Here is a 16,441-nt window from a genome sequence, read left to right as displayed (position 1 = left end):
TATCTCAACTTTTAAGATGGAAAAAAGGAACTTGATCATTGGAAAATACCGTATGGAGACAGATGAACACGAGGAGGGCGAAGGAGAAGACGACAATGACAGCAAAGAGGGAAAAGAGCTTAGAGGGTAGGAGTTGTGCTGACTTCTGAAGTAGGCCAGGCTTTTCGGTGATGCAGCCCAAACCATTGCCGAAGTTCAGGATGATCCATTGTAGCACTGACAGTGAGCAGAAAGCCTATCCCCCAAGAGCTGACGAGCCAAGTTCGAGCCTCATCGAACTAGATTCTTTTTTTAGCTTAAATCAAGCTCGAGCTAAGCTGGGCTCAGCTCATTTACACCTCCTAGTTGTAATAGTTAAAATAGGAAAAACTTATAATCAAATAAAACTTTTTTGTGCCTTTTTTTTAAGGTTAATACATTAACCTTTCTAACAAAAAAAAAAAAGAAAGAAAAGAGGAATGGCAAAACAGGCAGTAGAAAACAAATAGAAGTGAGAAGACATGTAGAGATGATGTATGACGAGATCTGAATAGCAGGAGTGTAAGAGGGGGACCGGCTTTTGCCTCTGGACATGGGAATGAATGAGAGTCGGTTTTCAGCCTTTCCGTGGCTTAGACATATCCTGTTTCAGCGTCACGTAATGTACGGACGACCCTCCACTTGGACCATTGCAAAGCATTCCGATCTCCCCTCGTTCCTCAACCCACGCTCGCAAAGGAAGGAAGGAAGGAAGGAAGGAAGGAAGATCCCAGATTATGGGTGTGGTCGGTGCTGCTCTTGCCTCGAACTGCAGACGGATCCAACATGACGGAAAAGCTATGGGGGGAAGAAGAAGGAGAAAAAGAAGAAGAAGAAGGAGAAGAAGAGGAAGAGGGACAAGGAAGACATGACGGTAAGGCGGAGGAAGTGTGCAACCACGAGGATCATTGTGCCGAGGAGGAGATGGATGAGGAGGATTGTTTCTTCGAGTCTCTTGATCGGGTCCCCTCCGGCATCTCTATTGACGCCGACTTTCCATCATCCGGATCTGATGAGGACGACCTACGAATCTCCTTTGCCTCAGCCATCGCCCCTCCATCCGGATTCCGACAAGTCTCCTTCTCGGATGACATTGATGACGAGGGAAAGGGCTACGACTACGGCCTCTGGATGGCCGAGCCTATCTCCATCAAGGAGCGTCGCCGTCGTCTCCTCCAGGGTATGGGCCTCGCCAGCGGCAAGGGCCTGTCCTTCTGCAGCAGCAGCTGCAGCGGCGGCGGCGGCGATGGCAACTTTACGATGGCTCCCGAACGCGCCATGTCCCGTCGTATTTTGCCTGCTGACAATGATCCCCAGGCAGTGGCAGAAGCGGGTTCGCGCGTCATTGCCCGTTGCAAGTCTGACACCAAGGTGGCAGCCCTCGCTGCCCAACCTGCACTCTCGCGTTCCTCCTCTGCCCCTCCCTTTCTGCTGGACCTGCACGGCTCCCCTATCAGCAGGCCGAGGTCGGGCCTCGAAGGAGGACAATTCGGAGACGGATCGTCAGGAGGAACTGCGGATGGTGGCAGCGATTTCGTGATAATAAAGAACTTGGACACAGGGAAGGAATTTGTGGTCAGCGAACTCGGCAAGGATGAGACGTGGGGTAGGCTCAACGACTTGCAGACCGGCTTGCAGCTGACCTTGGACGAGTTTGAGAAGTTCCTTGGCTATTCTCCCATAGTCAAGGAGCTAATGCGCAGGGCCAATTTGGGTGGCGACCGGAGGAACAATGCGAGTACCCACAAGAGCTCCAAGCGGAGCGGCAGGAAGAAGGGAAATTGGCTAAAGAACATCAAGCTCGTCGCCAGCTCGGTGACCGGGCTTATCTCGGACAAGGAGAGAGGGGATCCAGGAGGAGCGACTTCTGGCACTAACTCCTCCAATTCCTCAGAACGATTGAAAGTCCATCAGCATGGTAAATCCTACAAGGAGCTCACAGGACTCTACATGTGCCAGGAAATCCACGCCCATCAGGGTTCTATATGGAGCATCAAGTTCAGCTCTGACTCCCGTTACTTAGCCAGTGCTGGCGAAGATCGCATTGTTCACGTCTGGCAGGTCCTTGAAGGCAATGCCTTCTCGTCCTCCCTCCGACAGCAAAAGGGTTGTTCGGCTCTCCTTGGGGCCCAAACCTCCAAGACAACGAGAAGGGGCAAGAGTAGTAAGAAATCTATTCCCGATTATATTGTTATGCCGGAGACAATCTTTTCACTCTCTGAGAAGCCCGTTTGCTCCTTCGAAGGTCACTTGGATGATGTCCTTGACCTCTCTTGGTCGAAATCTCAGGTCCACCCTCAACTCACATTCCAAACTTCTCCATTCATGTAAGCTACATTGTTTGATCCACCTTAATCGTTTGTGGAATCTTTAACTTGGTTTTGAGTATATGCTTGGTAAGAGAGAGAAAAATTAGAATAGGTACCACTCCCATAATTAATTGGTCAACATTCTCATGTGTTCAGTAAACTACCCTTTTACTACGTTACATCTCATTTTTCATCAAATCATTGATTGTATTATGAAAATCCATTCAGGCAATCCCTTTTTTCATTGATCTGTACACATCAGAAACTTGTCCGTTTCACCGATTTTCTCTTTTTAGCTTGCTCATTCAATTTGTTTAGACTGATAATATTCTTTAGCTAATAAATGTGAATGTTCTTGCATGCATGTAATGCGCAATGAAAATGCAAAGATATTCAAATATCTTTGGACCTTGCAAGAAAGTGTGGCTTGGCTAAGCTTGACAGTAACCCTATTAAGCATATTTTGATTCTTTTCAATACATTGTCATTAGAAGTTTCAGTTGGTTTCAGTTTTAACCCCTCGAAAGTATGAATACTTTATGCCAAAAGAATGTTTTAGCCTATTGTGGTCAAAATAAATGTGGAAACCAGAAATCTTGACAGTTTCATCATTAATCAATGAGTTTTGGCTTTAATTTTCATTAAGTTTTGGTTGTCACTATTCCGTCTCTGATGAAACTTCAAGACTAGTTGACCAATGTAAAATAGATAAACCTAAGCCGTTTTCAAATTAAAATAGAAATGATGATGATTAATTTCTGCCTGAGTGTCTGTGGTGTAGAATCCTTGCCTTGGTTCAAAAATCTTGGTTAGCTAAGGTGATCGCAATTTTCAAAGATGAAATACTTGAAGACTGTGGATGAGAAAATATGCTTGATATTTAGGAACAAGGTATTTTGGCACTAAGGAAACTTTGGAAACTTTACCTAGCTCTCATATGGACTTCTATCTATAGTCGTACTTGTACTAGAATTGATCTAGCATGTAACAAGCTGCTATGGTCACGATCTCCCACCATCATGCATGTCTACCGTCGTGAACATAAATGCTCCTGCCATCGAAGCCTAAGCTACCTCACTTCACTTGAGAAGCTTGGCGACTCCTCTATTTGTCAACTATGGGGAATTACCAAGGTTCCAAAATTCAATATTGGGATCGAGATCGACCATTTGAAAAAACGATACATATCGGCCGTATCAGTCGTATCGACTATATCGGTCGTATTGGCTGTATCGGTTGTATCAGCTGTATCGGCCACCCGTAGCAGATCAAACTATTTTTTTATCATAGAAATTCTAAATATTATTTAAAAATATGAAAAAATTTCTAAAAATTTAGAAAAATGATAAGAAAATAATAATTATTCACGTATGAAATCTAAAAACTAAATTTACATTCAATTACTTAATCAAAACTTTGATGGATATCGAGTTGACTCTCTCTTTTTTTTCTCTTATCTCTCTTTTCCTCCCTTTCTCTATTCTACCAAAGCAAATTTTTTTCTAATTTTCTTTCATTTCTTCTCTCTACTTTCTCTCTCTTATTACCACAAGGCAAATTTTATTCTTTTATTTCTTTTCTCTCCCCCTTTCTCTCTCTTTCTCTCTCAATCTCTCTTCCTCTCTTTTACTGTCGCATGGTAATTTTTTTCTCTGATTTTTTTCATTTCTTTTCTCTATTCTCTCTCTCTCTCTCTCTCTCTCTCTCTCTCAATCTCCCCCTCCCTCTCTCACTCTCACTTTCCACTCTCTCTCTTGTCTCTCTATCTCACTCTGTTACTGAGAGAGAAACGAGAGAGTGGAGAAAAGAAAGAGAGGAAGAAGAAGAGAGAGGGAGATGCTAGAGGGAGAGAGTAGAGAGAAATGAGAGAGATGGGGCATCGGTGAGAGAATAAATGAAAAAAAAAATAGAGAGAGAAGAGAGGAAGAGCCCGTGTCAGGTGGGATCGAGGCTGATCCCACTCAGGATCAGCCGAACTTGAAACTATGGGAATTACAATCCAAATTTTGCTGTACTCAATTAACATAACCATAGACCCCCTGTTATTGGATCTAATCCTCCAAGAAAAGTTAGAAATTCCACGTATTTTGACCAATTCAAGGTGAAAAGGGGTTGCTCCTTTTGTAAAACTGGGATAAAGTTGAGCCAAAAGGTCCCAATTCGATAAATTTGTGAGGAAGTGGTATCTCTTTAGGATCAACTCCAGCGAGAAATAAAGATACATGGATTTGGTGTCCTACATTACATAGTCTGTTTTAGGGATTGGTAACTTACCCATTCGGTAACAAACAAAACCCATCGGTCAGACTGATGGTCACTATGCCCCCTTCCACTCTTGAGCAGTCTTTATCTGCTGACAGCTCGAGCAGGTGGATACAGTTGATGAAAATCCTAGATCAGAATTCTCTTGGAGAAAGAAGGATATTTGAAATTCCCCCCGAGTTTGGAGTATCCTACTTTCACGTGATTCACAAGGTTCAACAAGCAATCAACATTTCACATGACAAGTGCAGGCCCGGTGAAAGTAAAGCTTACTCTTTCTTTCCTGGCTGATAGAAAGGCCAGATAGCATCTGAAGAATTGAATTATGGTTCTATAAAACGGCAACTAAAAATTTATTGCTTCAGTTAATTATTTTTTCCCATATGTCTAAATAAATTTGGCCATCCCAGTTCACAAGGCTCTCCTCTATATGGGGTGTGATGAGGGAAGATAAGCATAGCCCTACCCTCATCTCTGAAGTGGCTGAACTTATGACCAATTAGATACTGAGGGCAAACCACACTACCACACCAAGTGATTCTCATATATGTAACCTGTCATAATCATAGTAGTATTTAAAAAATGATCATCCACAACAATTTTAGCTTGTAACCATCTTATTGCTTTGCAGTATTTGTTATCATCGTCAATGGACAAAACAGTGAGATTGTGGGACATGGAAAGCAAGACTTGCTTGAAGTTGTTTGCACACAATGATTATGGTAAGATAATCTTTGTTTCTCTTTCCATGTTTCTGCTTCTTTTCCTTCTAACCCAGCAATAATTAATGTAATAGATGCATTGATTATTGAGCTTTCATCTTACGGATAGTCAGTTCTGCAATTCAATGAATTTTGCAGTTCACATGTTTATTTTGATGTTATTGTTTTTCACTTTTTCTATTTAACAAACTTTGTCCTTGCATGTGGGACCGGTTGAACAGTGACATCTATCCAGTTCAATCCAGTAGATGATAGATATTTCATTAGTGGATCTCTTGATGCCAAGGTCCGCATATGGAGCATACCGGAACGTTTAGTTGTTGACTGGAGCGATCTTCATGAAATGGTCACAGCCACTTGCTACACCCCTGATGGTCAGGTGCAAATATCTCCCAATATTGTTTATTGTTGTATTAATTTTCTGCTGATGTCGTTTATTCTTTAAGTTAGTGATGGTTTTTAATCAATCTTTGAAAGGGCGCTTTAGTTGGTTCACATAAGGGGAGTTGTCGCTTCTACAAGACATCCGGTATAAACTTTACATGAGGAAGTTCTTTTATATCTTACATTAAGCATTCATGGCTAAGTTGAATAGTCACTCAATAGGATACCGCATGCTAGTAGCTTATAAGTAAAAATTTTGCTAGCACTTTAGATTATGAAAATCAGTTTGATATTTTGTTAATTGACAACTGCTGTATGCTGTGATGCCATCTCTATTTTTGCATATTGATTACTTCTGTATTGAATTTTGATGCCCTAACAACTTCTTTTGTGCATTTTGTAATGAATAGATTGCAAACTTTATCTGGAAGCGCAGATTGATATACGCAACAAGAAGAGGAAGTCTCGTGCTAAAAAGATTACTGGATTCCAGGTGCTTAATCGAGAGCCTTTAATAATTGGAAAACAGCAAAACACTTGAGATCTTATGTTTCTTATGAGTGCTTTCTTGATAGTTTATATTTGAAATGTTAGAATTCAATTCTTGATGACCAATTGATTTGTACTGATCTAATTTATTAGAGTTATTAGAATGTCTATCATTTAAATTTATCTTATTTTATTGTGAACTTGTGTAAATAGGGCTGAGCCCTCTCTTTCAAATGCATGAAACATTCCACCAAAATTCTCTTTTCTTCTCCTCTCTCCAAACCCATTCTAGGTTTGGATTTCTTATTGTTTTATGGTATCAGAGCTCTTCGATCAATGAATAATTTTTTTTTTCAACTGCCCCTGGACTTCACCACTCCAATTGAGCATCAAAAAAAAAATTTTCCTCACCGGAGACTCCATTTCATCGCTGCCCATCGTCCTGCCCGCCATCGTTGCCCGTCGCACCTTCCAGTCGAGGGCGTCGCTGCTCGTCGCGCCTCTCTCCTAGTCGAGGGTGTCACTGTTGGAGGGTAGCTCCTTTTTCACCGGTCGCCTTCCTCGAGCTCGGGATCGACAATTTTTTTTTTTCCGCGGCCGCTGGTGAGCTCTCTCAACCGCCTCCTTCCTTCAGTCGAGGGCGTCGCTGTTAGAGGTTGCTGCCCGTCGCATCTTCCTTCCAGTCGAGGGCCTCGCCGTTGGAGGGCCATCGGTCACTTTCCTCGAGCTCTGTTTCGACCAATTTTTTTTTTTTTTTTTTTTTTTTTTTTTGCTTGCTGCTGTCGGTGAGCTCTCTCAACAGCCTCAAATTCCTTCCTTCATCGGCAAGTCTGATTTTGTAGCTCAAGCTCTCCCATCGGAGAGAAGGTAGTCTTCACTGGTCACCCTCCTCAAGCTCGGCTTCGACCAACAGCTGTAGCTGTCGTGAAGCCATCCTTCAACGGCTGGGTTACGGCTCCTCGTTCAGCCATCTTCTCTCACTCACTCCAGCTCAGTGAAGGCCACATAGTGAAGGCCATACTTGCTTCCTTTCATCCAAATAGTGAAATAAGGAAACTGTTTGATCGAAATTGAAGTTAATTTCTCCGCACTCCAAGTGTTCGACGAAAGGCCTAAGCGAGAAAATTGTGAATCACCCTCAAGTGCTTGACAATTTTTTCGTCCTTTTCAATGGCATCTTATGTCCCGGTTGGTCGTGAGAGTGTATCACTAGTCGGATTTCTTCTTGTCACTCAACAAGACTGGATCACATGGGCCTCTTCTATTGAGATCGTCCTTCGCGGGCGACGTCTTCTCGGGCATGTTGATGGCATGTCTACGGGGTGCGCTCCCGCTTGCACTATCATCCATACTACTTTTGTGGCTTCTTTTGAGTCTACCGCACTCAAGACTATTCAGACAGAGGTTCCGTCTCCAGAGTATGATGAGTGGGCCTTATGTGACATGGAGGTCTGCACCTACCTCATTCTACAGGTTGATCGATCGTTTCGGCCTCAGCTCCAGACCTTGCCCTCTGCGTAGGCCATCTGGACCCATCTCAGTCGTCGATTCGTGCAATCGAGTCTGATGGGGCACTTTCAACTCCATCGTGACGCTCACGAGGCCAGACAAGGTCAACTCACTATCCAGGATTTTTATGCCCGTATGACTAACATTTGGCGTGAGCTCACGTCAATGAAGCCTACTTTTTGCCCTACTGATTCAGTGGCTGCTCAGCGACATCGTGATGAGGATCACTTGATGGAGTTCCTGTCTGCCCTTCGTCCGGAATTTGGGGATCTCACTCGTCATTTATTGCACCGCTCCACTCTCCCTAGTCTGGACAGTGCCATAGTTGAGCTACAAGCTGAGGAACTTAGGCAGCGTCTCTTGCCATCTCAGCAGATTACACCTACACAGCCTTCTGTCGTCGTAGAGAGTGTGCTTGGTGTTACACCTGCCCCTATATCAGTCCAGCCTGACATTTCTACTGCTGCTCGTGTCACTCATGTGTCCGGACGAGAGCATCACTCATCGCAACCTATGTGCACTCATTGTGGCTGTCCTGGTCATCTTGCCGCTCGTTGCTATCGATTTCATCCTGAGCTTGTTCCCCGTTCTGCCAAAGGGGGATCAAGTAAGGACAAGAGTCGTCACTTGTCTTCCTCGACTGCTAGTCCAAGCACCAGTCCAGCTCTTCACTCCACTGATCCCATCTTCAGTAGTGCACAGCTTCAGTAGATCCAGCAGCTCATTCATGGAGCTTTCAGCTTCACTGGCGCCTCCACTTCTGCCTCTACTGCCTCTGGTATGACTAAACCCTGGATTTTTGACTCAGGTGCCTCACATCATATGATTGGTGACTCCATTTTTACTAGCCTCACACCTGCCCCACTTGCTATTCCTCATGTTCACACGGCTGATGGGACCCGTTATCCTATCTCACATTGGTCACCCCATCCACGGATACTACTGGCCGTCTTACCTTATCTGATGTTTGGCTTGTTCCCGGTCTAACCATGAGTCTCATTTCTATTACTCAGCTTTCTGACTCTGGTTACACTATATCCTTCTCGTCTACTTCTTGTGTTGTGCAGGACCCGTCTATAGGCCAGAGGATTGGGATCGGTAGTCGGATTCACGGACTTTACTATCTAGATTAGCTTCACCTTCCATCACCTCATCCTAGTGCTTGTCCAGTCACTCCTCTTTCTACTTCAGATCTATGACATCGACGATTAGGTCATGTATCGAGTCAACGCCTCAAGACCTTGTCCCGGTCTGGGTGCTTAGGCAGTAGTCATTTTTCTCGTTTGTCTCCTTGTATTGGCTGTGGGTTGGCAAAACACCGGGCCCTTCCTTTTGCTCTTAGTGAGAATATATCTGATTCCCCTTTTCATCTTGTGCATTCTGATATTTGAGGTCCTGCTCCGTTCTCTTCGGGTCTTGGTTTTCTTTATTATGTCTGCTTCATTGATGATTTCTCTCGTTTCACTTGGGTTTACCTTATGCGGCAGCGATCTGAGGTATGTCAGATATACCATGATTTCTCTTCTATAGTTCGTACTCAGTTTGGCCGTTCTATTAGGATATTCCGATCTGATGGGGTTCGGGAGTATCTCTCATCTGAGTTTCGTTCTATTCATGCTTCTGCCGGCACCCTATCTCAGCAGTCCTGTCCTTATACCCCTGCTCAGAATGGAGTTGTCGAACAAAAGCATCGCCATCTCCTTGAGACCACTCGTGCTCTCCTTCTTGAGGCTTTTGTCCCTCGTTCGTATTGGACTGAGGCTCTTCTCACTGCTCTCTATCTTATCAATCGAACCCCATCATCTGTCTTTGATGGTGTGACTCCGTATGATCATCTCTATGGTACTTCACCCTCGTATGGTCATCTTCGTGTTTTTGGGTGTACCTGTTTTGTTCTTCTTCCTCTAGGTGAACGTAATAAGTTGTCCCCTCGGGCAGCTAAATGTGTCTTTCTAGGATACAGTTCTGAGCATAGGATATCACGCCATGTCACCTTTCTGGAAGAGATACCCTTCACCTCCGATGATTTGTCTCCTTCGGAGTTATCATTTCTGGATCTCCCTACACCTGTCCTATCCTCTGTCCCCTCAGATGTTCCTACCCCAGCTCCACCATCAGTCCCCAACTTACCTGATGCTCCTCTACTCATAAACATTCCTTTACTATCACCTCCATCTGCCACTTTAGATCACTCTCTTACTGAGATTCCAACTCCTCCAGAGGAGTACCCCCCTCCTATGACGACCCTACCATACTTCTACACTCGCAGGTCTTGTCCCCGTCCTACAGCTGAGGCTCCCTCCACTGGTAGTATTCCTCCGACGGTCCCATAATCTACTGTGACGGTTCCTGCACCTGCTCGTCGTTATCCAGTGCGTGAGCATCGCCCTCCTAATTGGTATGGTTTTTTGATGTCCTCCGCTACATACTCTCCCCAGTTTCACACCTTTCTTGCAGCCATCCACTCCATTCCTCAACCCAGGTCATATCGTGAGGCCATCCAGGTTCTAGAGTGGCAGCAGGCCATGGCAGATGAGCTTCAGGCATTTTAGCAGATGCATACTTGGGATGTTATCCCTTGCCCACCAGACATCATGCCTGTCAGCTGCAAATGGATCTTCAAGGTCAAGTATCGACCTGATGGATCCATTGCTAGGTACAAAGCTCGTCTAGTTGCTCGGGGCTTCACTCAAGAATATGGGATAGACTATGAGGAGACCTTTGCTCCAGTGGCCCGGATGACTTCTGTTCGCACTCTTCTTGCCATTGCTTCCAGTCGCCAGTGGCCTTTACATCAGATGGATGTGAAGAATGCGTTTCTTCATGGTCTTCTTGACGAGGAGGTATATATGGACCCTCCACCTGGTTTCCCTCTTCCTCCAGGTCACATTTGTCGTCTGCGACGAGCTATCTATGGGCTTAAGCAGGCCCCTCGTGCCTGGTTTGATCGATTTCATAGTGTTCTCACAGCCTACGAATTTCGGGAGAGCCCCTTCGAGCCATCTATGTTTCTGCGGTCTTCTGCTCAGGGTCGGGTCATTCTTCTTCTATATGTTGATGATATGATTATCACCGGAGATGACTCAGTTGGCATCCGCTCCCTTCAGCATCATCTTCAGCATCAGTTTGAGATGAAGGACCTCGGTCCTCTTCGGTATTTCTTGGGGATCGAAATTGCCTAGTCATCTCATGGTCTTTTGCTATCTTAGCAAAAGTATATTACCGACATTCTCAGTCGTGCCACCATCACCGATACTCGTCCTGCTGCTACTCCAGTTGAGCTTCATGTAAAGCTTCAGCCCGATGATGGTCAGCTTCTTCCAGATCCGATCAGATATCGTCAGCTTGTCGGGGCACTCGTATATCTGACCATTACTCAGCCTAACATTTCTTATGCAGTTGGTCTTGTCGCTCAGTTCATGCAGGCTCCTCGATCTGCTCATTATGCTGCACTTATACGCATTCTTCGGTACCTATGTGACACCATCACTCGCTCTCTTTTTATGCTATCGACGTCCATCTTGGCTCTGCAAGCTTATTCCGATGCAGATTATGCTAGTGACAAATCTGATCGGAAGTCTACTACAGGCTTCTGCATTTTCTTAGGAGACTCTCTGATTTTTTGGCGTAGCAAGAAGTAGAATATGGTGTCTCTTTCTAGTACTGAGTCAGAGTATCGTGCCATGTGTGCGACTACTAAGGAGGTTGTTTGGCTTCGTCGTCTCCTTAGTGATATGGGTGTTTCTTTACACCTTCCAACCCCTCTTCATGTCGACAATGATAATACTAAAAAGTTAGCTGAAAATCCTGTCTTCTATGAGAGGACAAAGCACATTGAAGTCGACATTCACTATACTCGCTAGGAGTACAGAGCTGGCACAATTTCACTCCATCGCCTCAGCAACTGGGAGCAGATTGCTGACTTCTTCACGAAGTCTCTTCCCCTTCCACGCTTTGAACATTTAGTTAGCAAACTCTCGGTTTATAATCCACCTTGAGTTTGAGGGGGGGTATTAGAGTTATTAGAATGTCTATCATTTAAATTTATCTTATTTTATTGTGGACTTGTGTAAATAGGGCTGAACCCTCTTTTTCAAATACATGAAACATTCCACCAAAATTCTCTTTTCTTCTCCTCTCTCCAAACTCATTCTAGGTTTGGATTTCTTATTGTTTCATGATTCAGTTTCAATGGGATGTAATTCATCCCATTGAATTTACAGAAGTCAAAGTTTCTAGTCTCTACGTTGTCTAATCTTAGCCAGTAGTCACTTATGCATGGATGATCATCATAGTTAGATGTTAGGCACCACTGCATAGATTTTATGGTTTCTTGGCTCTTAAGAAAGCCTCATGCTGCTATGATTTAGAATGGATGACATATTCTGTTTGCTTTAATAAAAGGAAAGCCTAGGTCTTATTCTCTTCTACGTGACACAAGTAGTCTGAAGCCTGGTAATAAGGCCAACTTGCCAGTGTGAGAACTGTAGATTCATCAGTTATCTGCATCCTTGGATACCCTGCCTTGATGGAGAATCCTTATCTCCTTCATTAGGAATTACTTGAACCAGCTACATGGGTGCTAAAAAACTGCTGTAATTGGTCTTCTGGTATCCAGTTATAGCAGACCTGAAATCCTCTGAAATTTTTTCAAGTTTTTAATTTCGAACCTCCTCTTACAGCACTCCGGTTTAATTCATAATCTCAGATTTGAGTTGATTCAAGAATAAAATATCCTTTTTATCCTGAAACTGAAGTACTCTAAAACCATTAACATACGAAATTGGCTCTATATTGATCTATTTTATGTTGAAATATAAAAATGCTATAGCAGGTCAAAAACACCTACTTGGAATTGCCTATTAGATATTTCATGGAAGTCCGTGGTGTTTTTATATTTTTCAGTTCAATACTCTAGTTTACTTCAGTTTTAGGTTTCTTGTTCGATAGAAACATTTTAATTTCTATTAATCATGGATAATTCTCGTCAAAGTTGTTTTTCTTCTCTTGGTTAAATCAATATTTCAACAAAATCAGGTTTCAAACCAAACATCTGAGTTGATCTGGAGTTCTATATAGCACTTTCCTTAGGAAACCCTTATGTTGCTTGGTACCATGCTTAATAGATAAAATTAAGGGAAACGTCATAAAATTGGAATTTAATTATGGTAGGATCAAATAGATCTACTCCACATGATTTCATCTTCATCCAAATTTTGCAATTATTCATTGGAATTTTGGCCATGAATATAAATTTGAGTTTTCTCCAAATTTTTTGGCCTAATTTCAAAAATATCTAAAAGAAAGTAGTGAAATATCAAATCTTGGAGTCTAATTGGTGTATCAAATCTTAGAGCTATCTCATAAGGGTTGATCTCGAGCCAAATTTTTGAATTCATTGATTGGAATTCCAGCCATTAATGCAAAATGTTGGTTTTTCCAAAATTTCTGCCCAGTCTCAAATTCTGAAAGAATATGTGGAAAATCATCCAGTTCAGTTGAATTTTCTCAAAATAAAATAAAAAAAGAAAACAGATCCTTGAATTGGAGTCAATTTGGTGTACAGTTCAAATAGATACCTTCTAGTGTTGATCAACCTCGAGTTACCAAAATTTGTCCTTTAATTTGAATATTCTCAATTTTTAGCCGCAAGATACTTTATGCCTTGAATCAAGTATGCTCCAACTTCTATACAAATTGTGTCCGTTACATCAACAATATCTAGGCTCTACAAAGGCTTACAATCTGTTTTCTTCCCTCAATTGGCATGTCATATCTCGTACTACTATCACAGAAATCCTTGTTACGAAGATTTTGGTTTCAAATAATATTCAATCATAGCGGTGACCTCAAAGTGTCTTGTATTTCCAAGTAATTAGAAGTGCAATAGAAATCCTCAGAAATATTGACTTTGCTATGTTTTCTTCCCTCAATTGGCATGTCATATCTCGTACTACTATCACAGAAATCCTTGTTACGAAGATTTTGGTTTCAAATAATATTCAATCATAGTGGTGACCTCAAAGTGTCTTGTATTTCCAAGTAATTAGAAGTGCAATAGAAATCCTCAGAAATATTGACTTTGCTATGTTTAACTGCCAAATTTGGCTTCATATCAAATTTTCTTCTTTCCTTTAAACTTTTTGGTCCCTGATTGGTATGGTTAACCTTTGTTATGCATATCTGTCTCCTTGTTAAATTTGCAAAGTCATGTTTGACATATAGTTCCAGCAACGCACGAAGTTGAGTTCATACTTTGCATTATTTCTTCCTTGGAAGATCATTGAACTCTCTTTCCTGCATCAGAATGCTTTTGGCACATTGATAGTTCCCACATTTGCTTGAAAGAGATATTTTATTGCATTATAGTGCGCTCATGCTACTGACATAATGCATCACTTAACTAATTCAACTATGAACAGTTTGCTCCAGGTAATCCTTCTGAAGTCCTGATCACCTCAGCTGACTCACAGATCAGGGTATTTGATGGCACAAACATGGTTCACAAATTGAGAGGTATAACCAGCAATGAAAAGTAACTTATGATAGAGCAGATGTTACGTATAATTTACTTAAAGATTATATTGCTATTAATATTTTTTTAAGTGCCCATGCTTAAGCTGAAGTAGGGAAAAGCTTGAGTATGAGCCTAATAGAGAATAATAATAAATAAATAAAAGACCGTATTAGGCCATTACACTCTTCCAAACAAAATCCCCCTAAAATATAAAACCCTGTCAACAAAATATAAGACAAGAAAGCAACAGAGCAACATATACAAGCTGAGATTATATATTATGTCAGTATATAATTTCTTTTTTCACATGACAACTCAAAGATGAGGGCTCCCAGACTAAAATATATTTGGTGCATTCAGACGCGGTTCAATTCAGGATTTGACCTGCAAAATCTGAGTCAGGCACATGTGGCTGCAGGCCTATGAGCTTTTTGAGCAGCCGGAGAAGTCAAAACATTGAATCAAGTAAATTGAGCATGTTGGTCAACACTTCATCTCATTGTCATGGTATCAAGAAACCCATACTCTCCCAATATGTGCTCTATCAAATAATTTAATATTTAATATTTTAATGCGAGCCACTTGAGCTGAGCAAGCCAGCTCAATACTTGTGTGAGCTGAGCCGAGCGCTGTTAGCCAGCTCTTCTCGAGCTTGAGCTTGAGCCCAACTTGGAGTATCTCAAGCCTAGCCGAGCTGAACGGAGCTCAGCTCGCTCGAACTTGGCTCATTTACACCCTAATACCTATGCTTCTTGCAAGAAGCTGTACAAGATTAGAATATTAAATAATTTGTCTTTAATATCACTGTAAGAATTTAAGAATAGCTTTCTTGTTGAAAAAGAGGCCTTGCAGAGCTTCATTTGAATCTTCAGAGTCCCTTGATATTCCCAATAGGAACTGTCTAAGAAAAGCAAGACTAATAAAATGTTCTTCCCTTAGCAACTACTATTTTCTCACTGATGGTAAACCTTTTCTGGTGCTAGGTTTCCGAAATACTAGCAGCCAAATATTGGCATCATATACCTCAGATGGGAAGTATGTCATCTGTGCAAGTGAAGATTCTCATGTCTATATCTGGAAACGTGAAGTTAATCGTAGCATCAATGCCGGAGGGAAAAGCAAGAATTGGACTACCACCCGATCGCACGAGCACTTCTATTGTAAAGATGTTTCTGTTGCAATTCCTTGGCCTGGTTGTGGAAGTAACTATGCATCACCTTCTTTACCGGCCTGGTCTGGAGGCAGGAATGATAACCATTTAGGAAGCACTGATTCTGAAAGCTTGATTTCTAACCTTGAAGATGTGTTCCCCAGCAACCGGAGCCATTGCCCCCCTCTCCCTAAAAAGAGCTTCTCAGAGCAGACATTACTCTCCAATGAGGAACTTTGTGACATTTCTCATTCTAGATCAGGAATTGGCAGTGAGTCATTTGTTTCAGCTTCTTCTATTATGCACTCTGGTGTATTATGCTCCTTGATTTCAGACTCTTCTACCTTTTCTTCGTCAACTTCATCCTGGGGATGGTACAGTGGTAATAGCACCAGGACCAGCAGCACTGAGGCTGCAAGCGCATGGGGTTTGGTGGTTGTGACGGCTAGTCTAGGTGGAGATATCAGGATATACCAAAATTTTGGTTTGCCACTTCGACTTGGTCGTCAATCCAATCTATTCAATTAGCTGAAAACATTCTGTTTTCTCAATTTTCCTGATGTAATTTTCTACCATGAATTCTCAGGTTTTCCTCCTTTATAGTACAAATTTATTCTTTTATTCCCTGCTACAGAAATGTGCATACGAGGGATAGATTGTAATTTTCAGTGTGGATTCATGTCTTTGCAATTTAGTTGTTATATCAGTACAATTTTTTTGGCTAGAAAAGTTTTGGTGAGTTTACCTTGATTCAGAAACATTTTAAACTTAAATCAATCGCATGATTGCTCGTGGATATTTAGGCATTGTTCTGGTTCATACAGTATGTTACGCTTGCTTAATTGCATACTTCGGGAAACCAATTTCCAGTCAATCTTTACATATTTAGTCATTGTCCTGGTAAGCAGAGTTACTACTATCCATTGAAGAATAGGAACAATGATGTTGACATAAGTCCTTTCAGATCCTTGAGCTCCAGCTTAAAAACTAAAATTAGCACTACCGGGACAGGTGCAGATTGAATGAAGATCGAATCAGTTGGCTTTGGCACAGTGATTGGGTCGGCACTAAATAGACAGTA

At 42.3% G+C, this 16,441-nt stretch overlaps 1 protein-coding gene across 2 annotated transcripts; it reads left to right on the top strand.

Moving 5' to 3' along the window:
• Window positions 1-573: 573 nt before the first annotated feature.
• On the top strand, window positions 574-16,089 carry LOC140800947 (uncharacterized). Of its 2 annotated transcripts, XM_073155890.1 has the most exons (7): window positions 574-2,307; window positions 5,221-5,311; window positions 5,533-5,690; window positions 5,789-5,840; window positions 6,106-6,188; window positions 14,116-14,209; window positions 15,194-16,089. In XM_073155890.1, the coding sequence occupies exons 1-7, from the start codon at window positions 805-807 to the stop codon at window positions 15,886-15,888; spliced, it is 2,676 nt and encodes an 891-aa protein (XP_073011991.1). In that variant the 5' UTR covers window positions 574-804; the 3' UTR covers window positions 15,889-16,089. The 2 variants fall into 2 exon arrangements, with proteins under 2 accessions (XP_073011991.1, XP_073011992.1); XM_073155891.1 differs by lacking the exon at window positions 14,116-14,209.
• Window positions 16,090-16,441: the final 352 nt, after the last annotated feature.

The sequence above is a fragment of the Typha latifolia genome, chromosome 14, assembly GCF_019914945.1.
Source record: "Typha latifolia isolate L0001 chromosome 14, TyphaL0001v2, whole genome shotgun sequence".
NCBI lineage: Eukaryota > Viridiplantae > Streptophyta > Magnoliopsida > Poales > Typhaceae > Typha > Typha latifolia.
This window is presented reverse-complemented; position numbering and strand designations above follow the sequence as displayed.

What these genes read in the sequence shown, in the direction of transcription:
- LOC140800947 (XM_073155890.1), top strand. Translation starts at nt 805, where the DNA reads ATGACGGAAAAGCTATGGGGGGAAGAAGAAGGAGAAAAAGAAGAAGAA. An exon ending in TCGCTTCTACAAGACATCCG is followed by an intron (nt 5,841 to 6,105) that starts GTATAAACTTTA and finishes TGTAATGAATAG; the next exon opens with ATTGCAAACTTTATCTGGAA. An exon ending in CATGGTTCACAAATTGAGAG is followed by an intron (nt 14,210 to 15,193) that starts GTATAACCAGCA and finishes TTCTGGTGCTAG; the next exon opens with GTTTCCGAAATACTAGCAGC.